The 25,989-nt window shown below is 36.7% G+C and overlaps 1 protein-coding gene across 1 annotated transcript; it reads right to left on the minus strand.

The window, feature by feature from the left end:
• Positions 1-1,949: 1,949 nt before the first annotated feature.
• mrpl9 (mitochondrial ribosomal protein L9) lies at positions 1,950-22,387 on the minus strand. Its single transcript, XM_039750909.1, has 8 exons — positions 22,258-22,387; positions 21,578-21,650; positions 18,983-19,142; positions 16,245-16,369; positions 13,297-13,347; positions 9,409-9,510; positions 6,769-6,852; positions 1,950-2,286 (listed from the first exon to the last, which is right to left on the minus strand). Exons 1-8 carry the CDS (start codon positions 22,308-22,310, stop codon positions 2,152-2,154), a joined length of 783 nt encoding a protein of 260 aa, XP_039606843.1. The 5' UTR covers positions 22,311-22,387; the 3' UTR covers positions 1,950-2,151.
• Positions 22,388-25,989: the final 3,602 nt, after the last annotated feature.

Raw genomic sequence — 25,989 nt, forward strand, 5'->3', positions numbered from 1 at the left:
GTAATAAGTGGATAGGACTGGCGAGCTTTGTTGGGCTGAATGGCCTGTTCTCGTCTAGAGTGTTCTAATGTTCTAAATTACTTATTACTTAAAAAAAAAAAAAACTAACTAAATATGTTACATATTATAAAATGTAATACGTAAACAGTGTGTTACTTTTTCATCTTTTGTATGAAAAACTGCATTCATTTGGGTGACCACAATTTATTCTTAAATCCTAAGCCTTCACATAACTGACCGGAGCACAGCCAAGCATAGCCATTTCCTTGTGTTTTAACACTACTGTATATTTAGTCCTTCATGTGCTATTAAGTGAATAACATTCATCCCCTTTTTGTAATCTGAAAGCACTGAAAGCAAACTGAGCAGAAGTCTGCTAAGTGATCTCCATGTACAAAATTTTAAAGTACTGAAACTTCTTTTTTTTATTTTTAAGAGACAAAAAAATATTTTGGCCATGGGCTTGCTTACACCAGAACAATGTTTTATTAGCTTAAGTTTGGGATCTTTTGCTTCAACCAATTAATAAGAAGCTAATTCCTGCTAGTAATGGGGTATGTTATTTAAATCATTCAGATGTTTCAATAACCAAAGAAGTATTTCTCGGTCCTTCACTTTTTTCTTAATGAATATTTCTTTGAAACAAGTCCAGGTATTATCTGATGAACAGTCAGATTGGACCAAGTTATCAAGTAAGCAGTTGCCTGCTTTTGCATCTCATAAATTAGTAGACAGTAAGGTTTGAGAAGAAACAATTGAAGTTAAAATGAAGGCAAAACGTTATGTATCATTAACAAAAGTTTTAGGTATAAAAATGGCATCCACACAGGCCCCCACTAGATTGGACTTTGAGTCTCCCAGCACAAACCCTCCTCTGCTGCACTTACATAAAGTGTCCGCTACAATTTCCAATATTAAACACGACAGCCACTATCAGGGGCATCGTCTATAAATCCTTGTTTTGATTACATGCTAAAATTCTGCTTATGCTAAAAGACAATGCGGGCCACACCAGATTCCTTTTTTTGAATCTTCACAATCTAATCACCATATAAATTTGCCAGTGGGCTTGAATGACCTCTTTATTACATACACCATGGAAGAACACAGAAAATAAAACTTCAGTAAATGTGAACTTGAGCTACTGCCGTCTGAAGTAGCACACAACCACAAGAGTGGGATCAGCTAAGATGAGAGAGCAACAGCAATGTGCCATTATGCAGTGCCCAGACCGCTCGCTGCCAGTGCACAGTGTGAATTCATGCAGGCTGCATTCACAGAGCTGCGAGAGGTTAAGAAGATTCTTATTGAACTAGTAAAATAAATATAATCATTGTTTCAAGTTAATTTTAATGTTGCAACATATACAAGTCTCCTTACATTCAATGTACAAGATCCATATGTTTTTACCTTGCCATTGCATTGATGTCCTGAGACCGTCCATGTTGGTGCGCTATGCTGGGCAGTACTGCACAAGTCAACAAAATGTGGCAAATCATTGTGGGCTGTACAAATCCAAACACTGCCATCTACCTTTTAATGACCCAATGGTCTATTATATCAGCAACTGTGTGTGGAACTGGTGGCCAAACCACTTCAGGTTGAAATTCCCATTATCAATGGTAACAACTTGTATTCTCATCTTCCTGGTTCAGCAGCATCTGCATTATGGATCAAGGCAGCAGGCAGCACTATACACCTCCAGGGGAAAGCTGCTAGTGAAATGGAAGTTAACTGATAAATGATCAAATACAGTTATCAAAGGAAACTTGGTCCACAAAGTATCTATCATAAAAATAAGAACACTGTATTATCATTGTGAAGAGGATTTCAGGAACCACAGATTAGGGGAAGATTTCCCCAAAATAATAAAACTAGTAACACGATAGAGTAACGGATCTTATAAATGGGAATACTTGTGTTTTGACAAATAAAAAACGGACACATTATAAAGTTATTATTTATTTGTATAATGTTGAAATGCAACACTTACAAGTTCTACTTTTAAAGCAGTTTTTCATTTTTCCTCTTTTGCCAGTGAAAGTCAAACTTGTCTCCTTTGAAATTCGGTTTACCACAATAGCCAGACAGTCCAGAAGGAAGAAAGTATTGTTGTTCATTGAAAAAAAGAATTACAAATTAGCTGATCTTTCAAGATTTGCTCTCCTCATCTTTGGTTTCTGCATGTAAACTTTGCTTCTTAAGGCTGTGCTTATTCTTGCGCCCAAGCTGTGTCTCAAAGCTCACAACAGACATAGGTATCCTTACTGTGTCAATTCCATTTACCTGTAGTACAAGGAAAAGAATGCATTTTTAATAATGCAAATTTGTTTAAAAAAATTTACATGTAACATATTTATGCCTGTTGAAATGTATCTCAAGATAATAAAGTATTATCTCAAAAGTTCAATGGATAATGGGATGTCACAAAATTCTGACAGTGTTTGGAAGAGAGCTGTGTGCCAATTCACTCTGCTCTAATTAACTATAAATGAGAAGCTGGTGCAAATGCAATTGTTCTTTCCACTAAGTTACTGCTACTGTTGATCAGACAATTTCATCAAAGCATTATTTGCAGCAAATTGGCTGCACACGTCTGCCCTTGTTCATCAATTTATTTTTCCGATAACTCGGTCAGTTTAGGAGAAGTTTTTTCTCCAGCGCCCCATAATGCTTTGCAAGTGCAGTGCAACATCCCCTAGAGCTTTAACAGCCATCGTTGGATGGGACAGACTCTGTGGGACTTACTTAGTGCAGAACAGATGAGTAAATAATGGAGATTCTCAAAATTTTAATTTTTATGAAACATATACAGCATAAATAATGTTATCTTTGCTTGTCACCAAATGTGAAGGTCTATCTTTGAGTTTGACGTCAATATATGAGAGGGAGGTATGTGCCCTATGCATGCATGATTAGCCACACAGAGATAATAAGAAAAGGAAACCCTGAAGGAGCCTGGCACCTCCCTCCAAATACAGGAGACTATGAAATAATAACAAAAGATTTATTACTATTCACAAGACATTATAAGAAAATGTGCAAAGCATTATTAGCACAGAGAATTGGGAGATCATTCAGCAAAACTTCAAAAAACAGAACGAGCTAGCAGCTTCAATCATTATAAGCCACTTTGAATTTTCTGCCGTTAAAAAACCTGCATAGTTTTCTGATGTTTGACTACCATTTCGGCATTTACAGTTTGTTTTGATGAAATATATGATTGCACGTCTGACTGCGTTCTTTCTTCTTTGATCTCACAGAGGCACCGTGGTGTAGTACCGCACACCTCAGGTTACCTTTGTGGCCACAATAATCGCTTCAGTATAGTTGGCAGACGTTTCGCTAGCCCTTATTTTAAAGATGATTGCACCATTATAATTCAGTCAAATCTAGTTCAGTTAGCCCTTAACTGACTTCAATGCATTTTGCTCAGTTTGGCGAAATTTGCCAACACTTCTGTGATTTCTCCAGACTTGAGGTTAAGCGAATATTGTGGAGTTCACTAGATACTGCCCATCTTGGCATACGTTTAGCAAATTCTAGGGCTCTCAGAATGGTTAATACACTGTGCTAAAGTTAATGGGATTATTTTCATAATACAAATTATACCTGTACAGCAAAGGAGATAATGTAAAGTAATTATACATTATTGGTAACAGTACATCACTGGGACGAGCTCCTTTAAGTTTTAAAATACAGTGATCCCTCGCTATATCGTGCTTCGACTTTTGCGGCTTCACTCTATCGCAGATTTTAAACATAAGCATATCTAAATATATATCACGGATTTTTCGCTGGTTAGTGGAATTATGCGGATAATGCTTACTCAGTTGGTTTGCCCAGTTGATTTCATACAAGGGATGCTATTGGCGGATGGCTTAGAAGCTACCCAATCAGAGCATGTATTACGTATTAAATAAAACTCCTCAATGATATACGATATGCTTCCCGTGCAGTACTTGATTGTTTGCTTTTCTCTGTCTCTCTCTCTGACATTCTCTGCGCCTGAAGGAGTGGGTGTGAACAGAGGGGCTGTTTGCACAGAGGCTGTTTGCCTAGAGGATACAGACGCTCCTCTAAAAAATGCTGAAAGACTACCTTCACATTGCTCCCTTCTTTGCGGCTGCTTTATCGCAGTGCTCGGCATACTTAAAAGCCCAACAGCACGTATTGATTTTTTGATTGTTTGCTTTTCTCTCTCGCTCTCTCTTTCTTTCTCTCTCTGACATTCTCTGCTCCTGACATGCATTCATTTGAAGAGGAAGATATATTTGCATTCTTTTAATTGTGAGAAAGAACTGTCATCTCTGTCTTGTCATGGAGCACAGTTTAAACTTTTGACTAAAGGGTGTTATTTCATGTCTAGAGGGCTATAATAATGTTAACAGTGTGGGAGAGTTTATAAGGGCTTAAAATATATAAAAATAACCATACAAACATATGGTTTCTACTTCGCAGATTTTCACCTATCGCGAGGGGTTCTGGAACGCAACCCCCGCGATCGAGGAGGGATTACTGTAAACCATTTGGCATTGCTTTACAATTACTCTTTTCTACTGTGCGGACATATTTGATAAGAATACAAATTAAATTATACTTGTTAGGTAGATGAATATTTATTTACACTTATATGGTATGGCTACTTAACTAATAACACATTTTAAGGGAAAACAAACAAGTCTAAATACACCAAGAGGCACTCAAAGTAACATTCTAATTTTTCACTACAATACCACTGATAGTGCATTATATAGTTGTAAAACTGATGAAAACAAGCATTTAGTAAAACAATATTAAGTTTCATTTAAAATTAAACTACCAAATCTGAGGAACTGAAAATCTAAATGGATGCAAATGTTAAAAGAAATCTGTGTACCAGGATGTCTTGGAAAATCATGCTGTCAGCATCTGAAGCTTCTAATGCGTCTTAATGAAATAAGAAAATCAATGCATAAATAAATTTGGTGTACAAGACAGAAATGGGTGTTAGATTTTTATATGTTTTATTACTGTAATATGTGATGTGTACAGTTGTGTTCAGAATAATAGCAGTGTGTTTAAAAAACTGAATAAAGCTCAAAATCCTTATAATAGCTTTTATTTACATACACACAAATGCATTGGGAACACTGCACATTCTTTTCCAAATCAAAACACGAAGAAAAATTGATCAAATCTGTGTTATTACTTTACAGAAAGTGAAGAAAAGGGAATATTAGGCTGGTCAAAAAGTAGCAGTGTGGAGTTCAATTAGTGAGGTCATTAATTCTGTGAAAAAACAGGTGTCAATTATGACCCTTATTTAAGGAAGGAAGACGGCAAATGTTGTACATGCTTATTATAGTGCATTTCTCTCTGAAAATCTGAGTAAAATGTGTCGTTCCAGACATTGTTCAAAAGAACAGTGTACTTTGATTAAAAAATTTCCTTGTATGGAAATAAAAGCTATTATAAGAATTTTGAGTTTTATTCACTTTTTTAAAAACACACTGCAATTATTCTGAACGCAACTATAAACATAATTAGACAGACAGAACCACAGTTAAATACACAGCAGATGGCAAATACTTCTGTGAGCCGAGGTATTTGGATACTTTGACGTTCTGTTTTTTTTACCACAGTAATGAGTCACAAGAGGTTATATTATTAGAAGGTGGTTGGTGAGAAGACAGCAAACAGCTGCAAATTTCCCCTTCAAACACTTAATCACTAGATGATTATGGACTTCTGAAACACCCACATTCAAAACTAATAATACAAACAGAAAAAAGAAGGCTACTATTTCTTACAAAAAAAGAAAAAAAGGAGGAATTACTGATAAATGTATTCAATGCATGAATGTCAACAAAATATGAGGCTCATTAAGAAGCTTTCCTTTATTTTCAAGGAAAAGTAATTTTGCATGATTAAGAAGCTAAAAGGAAGCATATAAAAAAAAGAGAAAAAATATTTACATTATCTCCATCAGCTCCCCCGTAAGAGATACATTAAACAGTAAAGGTTCTCCTCTTCAACAGGAGAATAAACTGTTGTTTAAAAAAAATGTTGACGTTTTGGATAACTGTGACTCCATGATGTGTGGATCTGCGTGACACAGTGAAAGGAAACATTTCACATTTTGATTACCAGGCAATAAGCCTTCACAAGAAATATGTCAATTTTGAACTGTGGACCTTTCAATCATAATACTTTCACTTTATCATATAATGGAGTCAATCCAAGCTAAAAATGTGCAGTAGAAAGTTTTATTATTGGGCACATATGACATGGAGAAAAATGAAACAATTCATTCATTATAACGACAAAATATGGAGGAGGTTAACTCTTCCTCTGCTCTTAGCTTGCAAATCTATTTTAGGACGACTAAGAATATCAATCGGATCCCTAGGGTGGCAATGAGATGGACACTTTCTGGAACCGTATGACTATGAAGACGTCCCCGAATTACATGGAGAAGAAATTTGGAGCAAGACCTGAAAGAACTGAACACCACATGGGATGACGATGAAGCACTTGCCCAAGACTGGAACCGCTGGAGAACCCTTGCTACCTGATATGCTGCATAGCACTGGAGGATCTAAGTCTAAGTTAGAGAATATAAAAAGGTTATAAAAAAAAACATAATTATGATGCATTATTTTACAACTCTCCTCTTGAGATATTTTAAATGATATGGCAGAAATGCATATATTAAATAATGAATGAGGAATTTTAATTCCTGGTAATTCACACATTTTACATTTACTTAATTTTACGCAAACTTACCGTAATATCACACCAGTACTCTCCTAATGTTGTAATTGGCTCTTCAGGCAATGTCAGAGCATGTGGAGGTACAAATACCCCTAGCTATAAGGGAAATAAAGGACTTGGCATAAAAACATAAATATATGACAGTACTCAAAAACACCATTAAGAAACTGGAAAAATTGCAAAACGCTTTTCATTCAGGTCAATATGATGAAACAAGAATAAATTCCCAATTGAAAAAAAAAAATAACACATACTGAACAAGTATACTACATTTCAAATCTTAACCTTACATGAAAACAAAAAGTACGCTACATTAAATAATTATTGAACTGATTACTGCTTTAAAATGTTTTTGCTTCCATCATAATTTCTTATATGCCAGATAGATTTTGTGATGCTGATCACAGAAATAACTAAAAATTTCTCATCAAGTAAGCCTTTTGAGAAATAGCTAATTTTGTAATAGAAATTATGAAATTATCAAATAAAGGTGTTAAGCATAGTCATGGGTGCTCAGGTTTAGCTGCCTGGCAGCAGCTCATGATCTTCTTAGATCAAAATCATATTTTATATCCATAACCGATGCAATTTATACTAACGATTCACTTAGCTCTAATACTGCAAGAAAACCTGTCTGATCATATGTGCTCGGGTATATTCAGTCATACCTAAGTGTGGCCGCAAGACTATGACTTGTTTCCATGGCAACGCACCCCTATGTATAGCTAACAGCTGCAGTCTAACTGATGTCAGTGTCAATGAGTATTACATTAGAAATAAAACAGTTAAGTTTAAAGACAGTGAATTTAATTTAATATAATTTCTAAAATGTCACACCAATGTTGCAATAGTCTTGAGGCGAAAAACTGAGAAAAGCAGCACTCTTAAAGAAGGCATGCCAAGTTGTACTTTGGGTGCAAAATTGTTGACAAGAAGAAAGTTTGTGCATCCATGCATGGCAGTAGTCATCCCAATGATGATGATGGAGGGGGGTGGGGGGGGAACAGAAGGATCATGCCACTGATTGTTACTTCTGCATGACAAATGTCTCAGGATTTTCTTCTAAGAACAGGAAGTCTGACTAGCTGAACCTACCTCTGAAATGAGACCAATGCAACATGATGAAAGTCTTCCTGTTCCAAAACCACCAGAGGTTGGATGCTGGAGGACAAGGACTAGGAAGCAAACATGGTCAAGCCAATGCAGATGGAAGCTGCTGCAATGGCCGACGATCCAAATTTCGAGCCATCAAAATCCAGTGATCCTCATTTAATTTAAAGCTCAACAATCTTGTCAGAGATTTGACTTTATCAAAGAGTCGGACAGAACTGCTTGGATCAAGGTTGCAAGGATGGAACCTGTTGTCACCACATACAAAGATTTTAATATTTTGCTGCAGTCATGAAGATTTGACAAAATTCTTCAGACAAGCTGACAGTTTGACCCTTTGCAGTAACATCGACGGACTGCTTTCTGCTCTCAGATGTGAATGTGATCCAACAGAATGGTGACTGTTTAATTACTCATCTTTGTTAATACTGAATGCTGTTTTGCTGCACAATGGCAGTATCTACCCTTCCATACTGGTCAAACATGCAATTCATATGAAGGAAAGATATGAGAACATGCAGCTGCTGCTGAAACATCCAGGACTTGAATTGAAGGTGGATGCAATTTTATTCATCTGAAACTTGAATACACCAAATACTATTGTTTTCTTTGCAGGTGGGACAGCCAAGCAAGAAATTCACATGACATGATAAAGGACTTGCCACCTCGCAGGAAACTGGTTTCAGAGCAGAAGAAAGTTGCACAGCACCCAGTGGTTGATCCGAACAACTTATTTCTTCCATCTCTGCACATCAAACCTGGGCTAATGGAAAACCTTATTAAGACAATGAACAAGCAAAGTGCATTCCTGTGAGAGATGTTTGCATGCATCAGTGATGCCAAGATAAAAGGTGTTTTCGTTGGCCCACAGATCCGAGAGGTGATGATGAATAATCACTTTGATGACCTTCTGCAGGGTGCCAAACGTGTAGTGTGGATCGCCTTCAAGAATGTCCTTTCTAACTATCTGGGCAACTACAATTCACCAAACTACATCAAACAGGTTGAAAGTCTGTTCCAGATATACAAGTCAATGAGCTGCAACCTGTCACTGAAGATGCATTTTCTTCATTCCAACTTGAACTTCTTTCAGCCAACGTCAGTGGCGAACATGGTGAAAAGTTTCACCAAGACATTGGCAACATGGAGAAATGCTACCAGGGAAAGTGGAGTTGGTCTATGATGGGAGACTATTGTTGGAAGCTGATACAGAAAGCATCAGACAGTAACTACTAACAACTATGGCAAAACTTTTCTAGTTTTCTCTCGTGTTGCTTACATTTTAATAACATAGCGTAGGCCTATGCCACTGGAGACGTTAAGAATGTTTAAATGTGTAATTGCAGTTTTCTTGAAAACACTATGTGACACAAAAATTACAAATACATATTTGCTTCCAGCATGCAAAAATCTATTGGTTTCACCAAAAAATGGTTGGCCAGTGAAGATTTACCAAAATTCTGCATTTTCTTCAAAATTATAACCTTTGCACTTTACCTGCCCTGGAAAATTTCTATTTGAAATTATGTGCAATTATTTTACCTTCTGGAGCATCTGTCGGCAAACAATATCCTTGTTCAACTGATATGTAAGATCTGTTCTCATATAAACTGTGAGATGACATTTTTTCAAAAAGGCCACAGTCTAAAAAAAATAAAATAAAATAAATCAAACATTTCACCGGAGAGCAAACAGCAACTCAAGAAACTGCCAATCCTCCTAAAAGAGTTTTCCAGATTATTTCAAAAAGTAGGTTAAAGATTTTAGTGAAATTAGCACAGAAATGCAAGTCAAAAATGACAAAAAAGAACCAAAACTAAAAAGTATATAATGTCAGCCTAACACTGAATAAAAGTGAGAACTTCATGGGTCACACCTGAAAGCTAAAGGATTTATGCATTTAATTTTATGAAGCTACAAAATAATAAAGCGTGGTATTGCTATTTGCATAACCCAAGTTTTATTAAAAACAGTAGTGTTAATATCTTAGTTGACCCAAAATAAAAAATTAAATGCAATGCACATTAAGTTTTAAAAGCCACAAAAAAGATATAACTAAACTGCTCAAAAAAATTAAAGGAACACTTTGAAAACACATCAGATCTAAATGGGAAAAAGAAATCCTCCTGGATATCTATACTGATATAGACTGGGTAATGTGTTAGGAACGAAAGGATGCCACATCGTTTGATGGAAGTGAAAATGATCAACCTACAGAGCCCTGAATTCAGAGACGCCCCAAAAATCAGAGTGAAAAAATTACGTTGCAGGCTAGTCCATTTTGCCAAAATGTAATTGCAGCAACTCAAAATTGTATGGAGCACTTTGTATGGCCCCTGTGTTCTTGTATACATGCCTGACAACATCGGTGCATGCTTCTAATGAGATGACAGATGGTGTTGTGGGGGATCTCCTCCCAGATCTGGACCAGGGCATCACTGAGCTCCTGGACAGTCTGAGGTGCAACCTGGTGGCATTGGATGGACCAAAACATAATGTCCCAGAGGTGTTCTATTGGATTTAGGTCAGGAAAGTGTGGTGGCCAGTCAATGGTATCAATTCCTTCATCCTCCAGGAACTGCCTGCATACTCTCACCACATGAGGCCAGGAATTGTCGTGCACCAGGAGCCACTGTACCAGCATAGGGTCTGACAATGGGTCTAAGGATTTCATCCTGATACCTAATGGCAGCCAAGGTGCCTTTGTCAAGCCTGTAGCGGTCTGTGTGACCCTCCATGGATATGCCTCCCCAGACAATCATTAACCCACCACAAAACTGCTCATGCTGAATGATGTTACAGGCAGCATAATGTTCTCCATGGCTTCTCCAGACCCTTTCACTTCTGTCACGTGCTCAGGGTGAACCTGCTCTCATCTGTAAAAAGCACAGGGCACCAGTGGTGCATCTGCCAATTCTGGTATTCTATGGCGAAAGCCAATCGAGCTGCATGCTGCTGGGCAATGAGCTCAGGGCCCATTAGACATGGGGCCCTTGGGTCACCCTCATGAAGTCTTTCTGGTTGTTTGGTCAGAGACATTCACACCAGTGGCCTGCTGGAGGTCATTTTGTAGGGCTCTGGCAGTGCCCATCCTGTTCCTCCTTGCCCAAAGGATCAGATATTGGTCCTGCTGATGGGTTATCGACCTTCTATGGCCCTCTCCAGCTCTCCTAGAGTAACTGCTTGTCTCCTAGAATCTCCTCCATGCCCTTGAGACTGTGCAGGGAGACACAGCAAACCTTCTGGCAATGACACGTATTGATGTGCCATCCTGGAGAAGTTGGACTACCTGTGCAACCTCTGTAGAGTCCAGGTATCGCCTCATGCTACCAGTAGCGACACTGACTGTAGTCAAATGCAAAACTAGTGAAGAAACAGTCAGAAAAGATGAGGAGGGAAAAATGTCAGTGGCCTCCACCTGTTAAACCATTCCTGTTTTGGGGGTCATCTCATTGTTGCCCCTCTAGTGCATCTGTTGTTAATTTCATTAACACCACAGCAGCTGAAACTGATTAACAACCCCCTCTACTACTTAACTGACCAGATTAATATCCCATAAGTTTCATTGACTTTATGCTATACTCTGATTAAAAAGTGTTCCTTTAATTCTTTTGAGCAGTATATAAAAAAAATACTACATTAAAGAGCAGAAACTTTTTTTTTTTTTATTGTTAGGAAAACTCTTTGGTGTCGATCAGTAGGTGCTATCATAGAAGTCAGATTACAGCTTCAATCCTGCTTTTCATTTCACTGTAAATGTCACTTTCGCAGTTTGACAGGAGAAAAAAAAAAAACCCTTACATGTAACCAAGGCCAAGATATATCAATTGAACCTCCAACAATTAGGATCCTTTACAGTAGAACAGTCAAAAATAACTGAAGGTCTTATTAGATTAAATAAAATATATACATACAGTATATTGTATTAAACTAATGTGCATGGCTTACTGTGTATTCATATTTTGGCATTTGCAGCACTTTTGCATAATAAATTCCCCACTGTTGAACAAGAGCAATGTGGCACATAAACACTTGATATTATCATGCCACCCAAACAGACATGCAATACAGCAGTTTGTTTTAGAGCGGCACAAATTAAGAAAGTTGATGCATCCAAAATAAGAAGATATCTTTTGTTTTGTAAAGGCTCACACATAGCACAATAGTAGCATTAAAAAAGGAACAAGTAAACTTTATTAGCAATTAAACCACTTGGTGATGCAAAAAAAAAAAAACACAACATTGACTGATTGCCAATGTACAATTGCTCTGGTGTGCTTGTGAAACATGGTGAACTTGAATTCAGACTGAATGCATGCTGCCACTAAGCAGCCTCCTTTTGTTTAGAGGTCACGGCCATAAATCTGCAGAAACTGTTGATATGGTCATATCAGTTATAACTCAACACCCCTATACCACATAAATGCCTACTGCAGTGTCAAATACATGCATCAATGTTGTGTACACCCATTTCCATGCTTGCATTGCAGTGTACATAAAATAATCTTGGCGTAAAGCCACAGACATTTTCACGATAGCTCAGTCCCTTACGTATGAAAATTCTCCATTTGGTTTTGCAAACTGGCGGCACCCAGCGTCAAAGCAGTGCTACTGTTCCTGTGTGGTTTCCTTTTATTTTTTAGAATCACATCCCCGACATGGCTATATCAAATACACTGACATTAACTGCATATCGAAATACACTTTGTATATAATATTTAACCTAGAACACAGCATTGTCAAGAACAGTAAATCCAATTCAGGGATACTTAAGAGCCTACCCCAGCAGAACCAGATGCAAGGTAGAACCAGACCTACACAGGTCCTCACTCTTATTACAAGGCTCACAAGACCAATTTGGGGCTGCCGGTTAACCCAACACATGGGGATGTGGGAAGGAAAGCCAGAGTACCTGGAGATAAATCTACACAGATAAAGAGAATATAAAACCAAATGGACAGCAACCACTGAGCATGGAATTTAAACTCTGGACATTGGATCCATGATATTGCAATGCTAATTATTGTGCCACTGTACTACCAAATATATAACTAATTTAAAACATTGTTAATTTAAATTAATAAATTCCTATCCCTTTCTATTGTAAAACAGAATTTTAGTACTTGCCTGGACTCTTAACAGTTTGTTTTCTTTAGAAATTGGATATGCTTTACTTTATATGAAATAATGCAGACCATTGGTTTAAATACTTAAACAAGACAGCTGAATATGTATAAAGTCAAGTAAGAAATCTTAAATACCACTAGTTGTGCTTTTCTTTTAATGCACATTTAAACAGTTTTACAGCCTGTCACAGTCTCTGCATTTTAAGGAATCATTGTGCTTTTCAAAAAACATCACATAATGTAGCTCTTACAAGATTGTAAGATTTCAATATACATTTGCTACATTTTTAAAAGTAAAACTTACCAGCTCTCCAGTTTGAGTCTGAACTCTTTCTTCTGGCTTTTCAAGTAATCGCTAAAGGGGGAAAAAAAAACAAAAAAACAAAGCCCATTTTATAAATATTGACTTCACATTCTTTTTATAACAGGACAAAAGGAAAAGAAGGATTATGACCATTTTTTAATGCAGAAGATTTCCACTTTACCTAGTCTACTTTTATGTTTATAACTTACTGAAAATTTCATTACTTATTAACAGTTCAAATAAATAAATAACTGAATAAGTAGTCTTTTACACATTAACATTACATAAATATAGTCTTAAATACGTGTTATGTTTATCCTTCAGAAGGCATGGGCAGCTGGTTTTAAATCTATCAAATGTTTCATAGTAAACATTTGTAAATTGTCTGAAATATCACCAAAATGTGAACTTCAAATCGCTCTTGGAATTTATAAGGAAAACACCATCACTGTTCAAAATCAAGGTTTCCATCACATAGAAAAAGTGCACCCTTAGAACATTTGAACCAGCCATGCATTTACCGCTCGCTTTCTGGTTGGGGCAAGAAAGTATGACTCTGTTTCTCTTATTTTAGCATCTTTACGCTGGTTGCCTGTCAGTTTTTGAATTGATTTTAAAATCTTGTTGCTAGTTTTTCAATTTTTACATGGGCTTGCTCCTACCTATTTATCCAAATTGTGTGTTTTACACCAGCCATCCAGAGTGCTTAGATCTTCTGGTCACTTGTCTCTTGTTGTCCCTCGTAGCAAGTGTAAAACCAAGGGGAACAGGGCTTTTGCAGCTGCTGCTCCTCGCCCGTGCAACTCTTTACCTCATCATATAAAGGAGTCGTCTACTCTATAACTGAACTGTTCAAAACGAGCTTAAAGACTCATTTCTATTCACTTGCATTCCGTGACCTTCAGTAATACTGATGGTTTCCTCATTGTGATTATAACACATTACTTCTATTTATTATTTATTTTATTTATGTTCATATATTTTATTTCTTTTTATGTTATTTGTTTGTTTTCTTTTATTCTATTATTGTAAAGCACTTTGGCCGCATTCCTATGATGTTTTAAACGTGCTATATAAATAAAGTTGACATTCACATTGACATTTGAGGCAGGAACTGATCCAAGAACTAGCAACATTAGATATAAAATTTAAAATAAAAAAAATAAATAAATCAGCAGTATTCTCTAGCCATCTTTCAACGTAAAATGATGTCTCAGTGATAAAATATAAAGACAGGGGTTTCATTATTAAAAGTAAAAGCAGTACAAGCTCAAAATATAAACCAAATTGACCTACATTCCTGTCTGACAGACAAGGTGGCTGGTCCACTTGACAACTATGTGCGTTCTAAAATTCCCTTACCTTACCTTACATGTAGTCCCCCTTTGTCTTTGGCCTTTTTCCATCCTACCAGTCCAAACCTAACCTTGACTCATCTCCAGTAAAGGGTGCCATTTAGATCCCAACTTAGTGCTACTTTTGTGGTTTATTATTGAACCAGTTTTAGGTTAGAAATGTTCCCTGTAAGTATAGTAGTTTTTTAGTTTGTTGCCACCGAACCATGTGGGGAACATCTATGTAGTATGCACACCCCTCTCACATTTCCTTTACTTCCATGCCCACAAAATTATTTCTTTTAGGGTATGTTCTTCTGTAACAGAGAAAAACCCTTCTCAGCAGTGTTTTTCTTTATGTACTGGCACAAGAACAAGACTTGCTAGTGCCACACATCACTTTTCTCTTAATATCAGGGCTTTATAAGGAATATACAGAATAAATCAGCTCACGCTTGGACCCAAAAAAAAAAAAAAAAAATTCTTACAAATTAAAAAACAGTGAAAAAGCCTAGGTGTTTTCGAAATTAATATTTTGTTGGTTACTTATGGCCTTATTTTTAATACAATAGAAAAACTAACTTTAACATGACTTAAACATTAGATGTGTATTAAAGACACTGTCCCATTTTTATTTTATACCACAATAAGGCTGGAGCTGAAGATACACACATGTACTGCTGTAGGAAGTCCTACACTTAAAATGTTATGGAATTAACATGCCAATTATGCATGCAAGCATGTTAGCAAATCAAGATTTTTGTATCCTTTACCTGTAAACAAAACTTACTGTATCTTAAGAATCCTATGTGCTCAAATTGCACCTGTGTTGTTTTTGTAACAACTTCATATTTTAACCCTGACTTATCCTTTGTGCTCTGTCACCCATGTTAAGACGGATGCCTCTAATTCAGTCATCATTCATTATTTTTGTCTATGTTAGTACAGTACATGAATACCAACAATTAGTTAACATTACTGGCATTAACACGGTAATAATTACTACACAAAATTTGCGACAAGCTCCAGTTTTGCACTGACAAAATTGCTTAGTAGTTTACTTAAATTAATTTTTGAAAGAAAAAAAAAATCTAAAAAAAAGAAAAAAAGGAGACAAAACCAAAAGACAAGTGTTAAAATGGAAGTTATTCTGTCAAAAAAAAGTTTTATATTTTAAATGCTTTGTATTTTACATGTATGTGTTCCTGTGAGCCTGGTATAATGTTGTGGGTGTAAGTATTTTACATGTATGGAATGAACATAATGTCAAAATGCTTTCCCTACATCTCCTGGTTAAAAGAGGGGTGGGGTTGGGGAGTAAGCCAGAGGATAGTAATCTAGATAAGAAGAAGAAACAAGTAATGATTAAAGTTTCTCTGTGTTCCCTTTGTATATAAAACACATATAAAGCCAAGTAAACCACCAAACATTAATAATGACGTGCTTTCAATATACATGGTACATGATTTATTTCCATGAATCACATTTTAATTTTCTTGAGTGTTGTCAATTAAAAGCATCATTGCCGAGATGCACAAATTATAAACAGCATTAAATGTTTTTCAGGTACATAAGTGACATTATATACGAGATGAAACATACAACTAACCTTACCTCTTTTTCCTGCTCAAATAGTGCCTTATTTTCAGGTGAGGCATATACAGCAAGGCCTTCAGGAAGAAGTTTGTTACGTCCTAGTGACTTTTTCACAAAGACCACATCCCCTCGACTCCCCAATTCTGCAATTAAAAAAAAAAAAAAAATCAGAATGAAAACTAATCATTGCCAGCTCATTCCTCTCCTCCCAGTCCTCTGAGCAAGTCACTTAAAATACCTGTATTACTAGGTTGGGAGCATGCGCTGAACCACCTGGATTGGACCAAAAAGTGCAGCAGGTGACAGCTCAGCACCACACTGGAACAGTGTGAGGTTTTTTTTTTTTCTGTCCCAACCCCCAAAAAAGGAGCATACCATCAGGACCTTACTAAAAAGTACAGACAGCACAAGAAACATGATGCAAAAGTCTTAAAACGTATCTAACTTGTCCACTTCAAAGTGCCAAAGGTCTGTTTACAGAACTGCATTTTGGAAATATGTTTATGTCAAAAATCAAAGTTGGAAGTAATTAAATTAGATAAACTTTATTAAATCTTTGTTAATCTTATTAACAAATTTCTCTTTTTTCTCTGTCCCTTTTCTACTGTTCAATCTGGTGAAACTCAACATTAGTACAGTGTGTTAACGACTTCCACATTTAAGTTTAAGCAATAAAATTAGACATCTTGCAATCTTTGTAGTAACATGGTGTACCGAAATCTACAGAAAACTCAAAATGTCATATCTATATTACTAAACGAAGGTTGTATATATGCACGGATGCCAGACGCACCGAACGCACAAGCGCACTGCGCCTCAGAGTCAAACCCAGTGGCTTCACAGAGTCAGTACGTGGCACCCAAACAACACAACCTGTAAACTAAACTTGAGGGAATGCGTGCACGCCAGGTTGTACATATGCACAGATGCCAGAGGCCACAAGCAAGCTGTACACACTACCACTGCAGCCCCAAAGCGACCGCCCACACCACCTTCATTTAGTACTGTAGTCCTCCAAGCACGGATCCACCGACAGGGTCACGTCAGCAAACGACTTCTAGCTAATGACACAGCCATAGAAAAAGAAAAACAAAAACGAGACCGCATGGATATAAACAATGAACGCGGGCACCTACAAAGCGCTTCTGAAACACCAGAACCAGATAAGTCACGGCTCCAAAAAGAAACCGCTTTAGTACAAATATATTTATTTAATTAAATGAACACTTTCCCAGGACGCAGCCACCCTCCATGATTTTTCTTCCCTCAAAATATTGGAGGGAACAGAAAGTGACTGCCATTCTTGGATTTGTGATTCATTCTTGGGTTTGCTGGTAAAATAGAATAGCAAGAGCAAGAGTACAGAAATTACTGTCTTTTTTCTTAAAAGACTTCCTTTAATGTGGAAAGTGACATCCTTCACATCATCTACAAATCTGTGATCCTATGCTGTGGTGTGCTTGGCTGGTAACACCACTTCAAGATAGGCCCACTGAATCAACAAGCTAATTAAAAGAGCAAACTCAGTTATGGGATACATGCTGGACCTGGAGATAATAGCAAAGGAGAGAATTAAAACAAAACTGAGTTTCATTATTAACATGCTGCACATCCTCTCTCTGACACACTAATGCGGAGTAGTTTCAGCCATCAAATTATTCAGCAAAATTGTGTCAAGAAACGCTACTGGAGCTCCTTTATACCAACAGTGATACGTCTGCATAATGCCTCACTGTAACTGTGATTGCCAAGTCAAGAGGTTCTTTTTTTAAAAAAAAAAAAAGTCATTCTGGTGTGTATTCAGACCATAATGTAGGTGTATATATATATTTATTTATTTATCTATTTATGGCCAAATTTTCCCTTGGGGACAAAAATAGTTATATCTGTCTATAAGCATTCATAAAGCAAGCCACTAGCAACCACAACCCTGTGGGTAAAGGAGTGTCTTGTATGTTCAGGAGATTGGAGTTAAGCAATCATGTATTAAACATGGTGGAGTCACAGGAAAATACTATGCGATTTTTTGAAAATGATATGGATATGCTCTTTTCTGATGTACTGCATGTGCCACATCTATATGAGAATCAGTATTCAGGAATATGCTTGGATTGAAACTGGATGTATTCAATCATTTTTAAGGCTTCTGTTCTATGCTTCTTCTGCTTCTCAATTTACAGCAACTGAGGGAGAAACATTTTTTTTTGTTTTGTTTTCTAGTTTATGAATGTTGCTTCCCCTAGTAATGCAAATTTCCAGGGCAAAAGAATATATGCCACAGATGCACAGTTCCAATCAGGCCTGATCACCAATTTCATTTAATCAGAATCATCTGATTATAATTCAAATGGGTTTTTTTCCCCCTTTATATTGCTATATTTTTTTCACTAGCCAGCAGTGCAAAAGTTTTATGTTCTAAGCTGAAGTATTAACCTTTGTATCTTTGTACAAATAAAATAAATAGTAGACAACAGATGTTACCTGTTCATGTTTCTTAATCTTAAGAAAATTAAATATTGTGGCCTTAATGCTATACTGGCTATAAAGAAAAGAAAATGATTAAAATAAATAAAATCCCCTATTAACTATGAATTCAAAAATTGCTAACTTAACCTTTAATATGACCAGGGAAAAAATGCAATATTGTTATATAAAAAAGACATGCTATACAGTACTAGGCCAACCTAAGACATTAACTTTTTTTTTTTTTAATACAAGAGGAAAAAGCAGTTGCCACTAATAGTCATCCTACATACTTGCCACATTTTGGGTGAGTATTAGCTCCAGATTCACATTGCTCGAATGCTTGGTGTCTTCCACAAACTTAAAGACTTTGTGCCTTCGAGGGTGTAATCTTGGAGGTTTGCCTTCCCTTGATAAGGGTACTTTCCACCATCGTTCCACAATTACAGTGCTCTGGAGTTAAAAGAATGAAACTACATTTTATTTTATTTTTTTCCCCCTACAATATTATGTTATTTGCAGGGACAGAAGGTAATGGAATGATTGAGAATATTAGAATATTAGATTTACAGTAATGTCTATGTGTTAAATAATAGTAACAATAATAACATGCAAAACTATATGCAAGGCAGGATTTACAGATTTACAAATACAATGATTACAACAAAAAAAATACACATTCTGTTGCACAAAGCAATGCTAAGATGCAGCACAGAAACTTCTAAACTTGAAATCTCAATGTCATTCTAATGAAGATCTCAAATCTCCAACACCTGTACAATTACTCGGTTTTGTTAAGGCTTCAGGGCTTGAAATTTGACGCGGGATTGACGGTATCCACACACAGCATAAGTAATTCCCACAAATTCTAAGTATTAATGCACAAATTTCTTGCACATAATCACTGTTGGTTGTTGTAAGAATATTCAATACATTTTAAAAATTACTATTTTTTTAATTGCACCCAATTTGTTACTAATGAATTATATTTTTTATTGTGTATGTTTTGTTAAGCGAGCACACATAGTATGTTAGATTACCGGTTGCAGTTGCTCTTGACTGAAGCATGGAGCAATATGGAATTTGACTGTTCTGTGGAGCAATACAACTGTAGAGCTGCAGTCAAGGATGTGGCATGTGATGCCTTTGTTTAAACCAAGTTATAAAATAATATCAACTAAACTTGGTTAAATTGAAGGCTAAAATCAGACTGCAGATTACTCGTGCTAAAATTATATATATATATATTATATGAAATGTACTTTTCAGAGTTAGGTGACTTGGTCTTGGATATACTGTACGTACTGTGTATCACATACATATATACACACACATATACACATACATGCATTATATAACAAAAAAACTGATCAAAACCAATAATTGCATGTATTATTTACATTTAAGCAGTATTTAACTGCCAATATTAATTCACTGAATCAATTTGCGAGAATGTATATATTTTTGAAAATTAACTTTTCTTAAAATAAATCTTTGTTTCAGATATGTACAGAAAGATTGAATATCACAGCTTGTTACTGTTAGAAGCATTATTTTCTTTAATGTTACAGTATATGCATTATGAATAAATATTTTCTCCAAATATTTTATTAGTTAACAAGGTATTTTAGGGGAATTTTGTTTTGAGTATTTTATGGGCACTATACAATAACGCTACACAATTTCATTGTATAAATAAAAAATAAACAGGTGACACTAGTGGTTTATATTTTAATTTAAAAAAAAAATACCAAAGTTAACCATTTAGAACATTAACCTTCTCCACATATGGTTACACAGGAGTTAGTGTAAATGTTTTTTTTTAAAAGACATATAAAAAATCCAGTTCTGAAACATGATATTGGTGATCAGTATCAGTAATTAGTGGACAGTTTTATGCCGAAATGACAGCAATACAACAAACACACCACTGCACATTGGGGGAAAAAACAGAATTGACATAAATGTTGCAAAACCAACCAATGCCAAGTACACACAACTTTCTGTTCTTGGCTGACAGTAGATGAAACCTAATGGGGTCTTCTGCTGTTGTAGCCCATGCACCTCAAGAATCTACACACTGTGCATTCGGAGGCATTGTTCTGCTCACCACAGTTGTACAGAACGGTTATATGAGTTGCTTTAGCCTTTCTGTAAGCTGGAATCAGTCTTGCCATTCCCCTTAAATCTCTGTCACCAGGAAGGCATTTCTGTCCAAACAACTGCCACTCACTGGATGTTTTGGGACTATTCTTAATAAACTATTGAGACTATTATGTGTGAAAAACACAGGAGATCAACTGTTACAGAAATACTCAAACTAAACCCTCTGACACCAGCAATCATGCCACATTGGTAATCACCAAGATCACATTATTCACTATTTTGTTGTTTGATGTGGACATTAACTGAAGCTGGCGAGCTACATCTGCAAAATTTTAGACATTATGGAGCTGCAACATAATGAGCTGATTAGATATAGTAATTGCATGGTTAAGCTTGTGAAACGAGTGTTCCAAAACATGTGTTCATTGGACGTAATGGTACACTTGACTCTGTCTTCAAAATGTAACTGATAGGTAAATAAATTATAAAAACAATTAAGTTTTCATCCTGCGTTTGACCATTTCAGCAGAATAATTTATAAACTATTATATCGGCAGTACTGAAGGGAATGATGAGCACAGTTTAAAACAAACATTACTACTTGACAACATTCATTGATCTATCATTTATCAAAGTGAAGTTCAGAATTAAATTGGTCGAAAAAAATCCATGAAGCACATTAACATTAGTATTTATCCTATTACCATTAAGAAAATTATTTTTAAAGTTGTAATGCATCTAGTAGATAGAAAAATAAATAAATAAATATATCATTCACTCACCCTACACGATGTGGTAGAGAAGCTCAAACTAGCAGCAGATAGGAAACTGAAATCATTTAGGAATCCCCGAAGGCTAAAACGGGCAAAAGCAAACATGGTGAATGTTAAAAACACACGCTCAAACACAAGAAAGCTCGCCTCTCTTCAAAATCAAAATTAAAGAAATCGCTACACAATCTGCAACCCCTTAATGACAACTGACACTCTTTAGCTTATATCCATGTTGTCTGAGCTCAGTTCAAGGGGAAAACACTAGGCGCGTCATGTGCGGTATAAAGACCCTATGACGTCACAACACGCTGCCTTGTATATTGCCTGAAATATTTATTTATTTACTTATTTTTCTTTTCGCATTTCAAAAAATTTCAGTTAACTGAATCTGTGACTTTAATTTAGCACCATGCATATGTACATTACTGTTCGCTACTGTTGTCTGGGGTTGTTCCAGGTATACTACCGCTAGGCTACTGTCTGTCTCTGCATACATTTCTAATAATTATAATAAGCGGTTTGAAAACGGATCAAGAGTACCTGGGGCCTCTTTATAAAACTTTACGTAGATTTGAGCGTGAAAATATGCGCATGCTAAAAAAACAGGCCAAAACGCCAAAAAAAAAACAGTTAAAAAACCTTCTGTACGAACATTTCTCTTCAACTCGCCGTTTATAAATCAAAATCACCTTTTAAATATGTATACGTGAGATTGCCTCGAACATCGTCCTGAAACATCCATATATGGAGCATGCTAATCAATCTCTTACATATATTATTACGATAGTACAGCAGCCCCCTCCTGAAGCGTAAAGGACCCCAGCACCCGGCATTTAGGAGTGCTGCGGTATTACAGCGTCTCTGCTCTAAGTTACGGGGGTCTGGGAGAGGTGTAAGGCACGATCGTCTGAGCAGGTAGCCTCTATCACCTGCCATATTTAATGATGTGATTGCTATTGCAATGAAAAGTACAGGCCATATAAAACACTGAGGGTTTAGCCAGTTACCATACCAACCAGCCAGCCTCCACGTACAAACATCACGTCCGTCAATGCTACTTTGTCTCAAAATAAACGAGTCACGGGCTGACCCAGGCCACTGAGACACAATTCGCTAGTCACATCTTGGATGACTTGTGCATTAATGGAATGTCACTGCATTCAGTTAACAAATATAGCTTCATTTTTGCTCGGTGCCCTCACTGCAATATGAATGCAGTAAAGTGAGATCCAATTACATTTGGAGAACTGGACATTGTTTCAAATTGATCCTTTATGTTGGCAAGAACTTTATATGTTTGTGTGTGTGTCTGTTTACATATAGTCTTTGTAACTGCGAATAAAATCCCTTGAAGCACAACATCGACTTAATACGACTACACAGTCGAAAACCCCACCTTAAGTGTGGCCCCAATCTCTGTTGTGATAGTGTTTGTGATGAATGTTAATTAAATGTTAAATGTACTCAGTGCTATTTTCATAAATCATGTAGAGGACTTATATGTATGGAAACAAAAAGAGAAAAAAATAAGAATAATACAATTTACAATGTCCTGACTTACGGGAGGCTGAGTTGAGAAGAGCCATGAAGTATTTTTAGCCTAGTCCCCACCATGTGCACCCACATAATAGAAAATCTGGATGTAGCACCTCAGTGGCCAATTAATAACTACCAGCACAGCAGCCATGATGAAGTAAAACTTGACTGAGATACTGTTGACCTATCGACCAGTTCCCTCAGAAGTGACAGCACTGTAGCCAATATAAAATTATGAAAATTCAAAAGAAATTCTTCAGTGCAAATGGCCAGTATTGTCCATCTTAAAAGTGATCTAAAGTAACATATACATTTTTTTGAGGTGTATTATGTTTGTCAAACAAACACACATTATAACAGTGGCTCAGTGATATAAATTATTATGTATGCAAGTCATCATTTAGCTGGCTTTGCTTCATTTCCCTGCTTGATCATGGGTGTTATCTTTTCCCACTGTGGAAAAGATGCTATATAGGCACCTGACCCGGCACAGAGAGACAGGGAGGCAAGCATAAAAATAAATCGTTCTTTATTTTTCTTCACCTGGGGGCCACATCTTCCCCATGTCCCTCAGCCACAGCACAGTCCCACAAAGCACCAAACAAAAACACCAAAGCAAAAAGCAAACACACTCTTCACCACCACTCCTCCCAGGCAAGCGGCGGCGGTGTCATTGTCATCGTCCTCGTCCTCCTCCTCCCAACTCTGGCTCTTGGAGTGGTGGCTGTTGGCTCCTTTTATAGCCCACCCGGAAGTGCTTCAGGTGATAAGTAACCTAATTCAGGCTGCACTTCCAGGTGTGGCAGCATTCCAGCCCACACAGGCTTGTTAAGCCATGCAGCTCCCACTGGCGGTGGCCACAGAGCCCAATAAGGCTGAGCTCCAAAGTCCCATTCCTGTGACCCCAATGCAGCCCAGGGGGGCTGCCACCAAAGCGTTCCGGGGGAAGTAGTGTGAAGCCCATGGCAATTCCCCCGGACCAACTGTTGAAGGGGCGTCGTGGCCGGATTTGTACCCCGGCCATCCGTTTCACCACTTTCTCCAGAATGTTGTGTACATATGGGTTAGAGTTGTCATAAATATACAGATGTTCCCCCATCAAGTTTTCTTTTATAAATCTCAATGTTTGTGTGGGAGGTTGTATACGCACATTTCAAGCCTCTACAACTACAGTAGTGTCTGTGCCTCATACTTATCTCATTTGAGGTTTCAAATCTTTGTCGAAGCAATGCATATTATAATAAAAGCTCAGTGATAATGCGTGTGAGTCAGCATTTAGCTGGTTTGGCTGCATTTTCATACTTTACCAATATAATTTCCCACTTGCTCTGATCAGCAAGAACAACAACAACAACTTTTATTTATATACTGTCGCACATTTTCATACAAATGATGTAGGTCAAAGTGCTTTACAAGATGAAGAAATAGAAAAAAACAAATATATTAAAAACCAAAATTAGGCAATTTTACTTAACATAGAATAAAAGTAAGGTCCAATGGCCAGGGAGGACCGAAAAAAAAAAAAAACTCCAGACGGCTGGGGAAAAAAAAAATCTGCAGGGGTTTCGAGACCACAAGGCCACCCATTAGGCATTCTACCTAACATAAATGACTTCAATCAGTCCTTGTGGTATTCAGGGTTCACATGGAAGAATTTGATGATGACGGTGATGTGGACTTCTGGCCTTTAATCCATTAATGTAGGGACATCATGGTGCTTTGATCGGGTGGTGGTGGCACAGATCGCCACCACAGAAAACTGGAAAAAGAACAGCAGAGAAAGTAGGGGTTAGTATGGATTTCAAAGCCACCACGAATGATAATGATAATTAAATGCCTATACAGAGTATCATAATTAAGCTAAAATAAAGCTATGAGAAAGCCATGTTAAAATAATGTGTTTTTAGCAGTTTTTTAAAGTACTCTACTGTATTAGCTTGGTGAATTTCTATTGGTAAGCTATTCCAAATTTTAGGTGCATAACAGCAGAAGGCTGCCTCACCACTTCTTTTAAGTTTAGCTCTTGGAGTTATAAGCAAACACTCATTTGAAGATCTAAGGTTAAGATTTGGAGTGTAAGGTGAGAGGCATTCTGAGATATAGGATGGAGTGAGATTATTTAAGGCTTTGTAAACCATAAGCGGTATATTAAAGTTAATTCTAAATGACACAGGTAGCCAATGTAGTGGCATCAAAACTGGAAAGATTTGTGTTCTGATTTTCTTTTCCTAGTTAAGATTCTAGCAGATGCATTCTGCACTAGTTACAATCGACTGATGTCTTTTTTGGGTAGTCCTGAGAGGATTGCGTTACAGTAATCTAGCCAACTAAAAACAAAAGCATGAACTAATTCTCAGCATCTTTCAATTTATATTAGGTCTAACTTTTGCTATATATTTCTTAAGTGAAAAATGCTGTCCTAGTAATCTGATTAATATATAATTTAAAATTCAGGTCAGAGTCAATAATTACCCCTAAATTCTTTACCTCCGTCTTGACTGTTAATCCTAATGGATAAAGTTTACTTCTAATACCCTCATTATATCCAGTTTTGCCAATCACTAAAATCTCTGGTTTTTTCCTTATTTAGTTTAAGAAAATTACTACTCATCCATTCAGAAACACAAGTAAGACATTGTGTCAGTGAATCAAGAGAGTCGGGGTCATCAGGCGCTATTGATAAATACAGTTGTGTGTCATCAGCATAGCTGTGATAGTTCACGTTATGCCCCAAGATAATCTGACCTAACGGAAGCATGTAAATCGAAAAGAGCAGTGGACCCAGGATAGAGCCTTGTGGAACACAATACAGAACATCATGTGTCTTTGAAATATAATTACCACAACTACCAAAGAATTTTCTACCTGCCAGGTAGGACTCAAAC

This window comes from Polypterus senegalus, chromosome 1 (genome assembly GCF_016835505.1).
Source record: "Polypterus senegalus isolate Bchr_013 chromosome 1, ASM1683550v1, whole genome shotgun sequence".
In the NCBI taxonomy this organism is placed as follows: Eukaryota; Metazoa; Chordata; class Cladistia; order Polypteriformes; family Polypteridae; genus Polypterus; species Polypterus senegalus.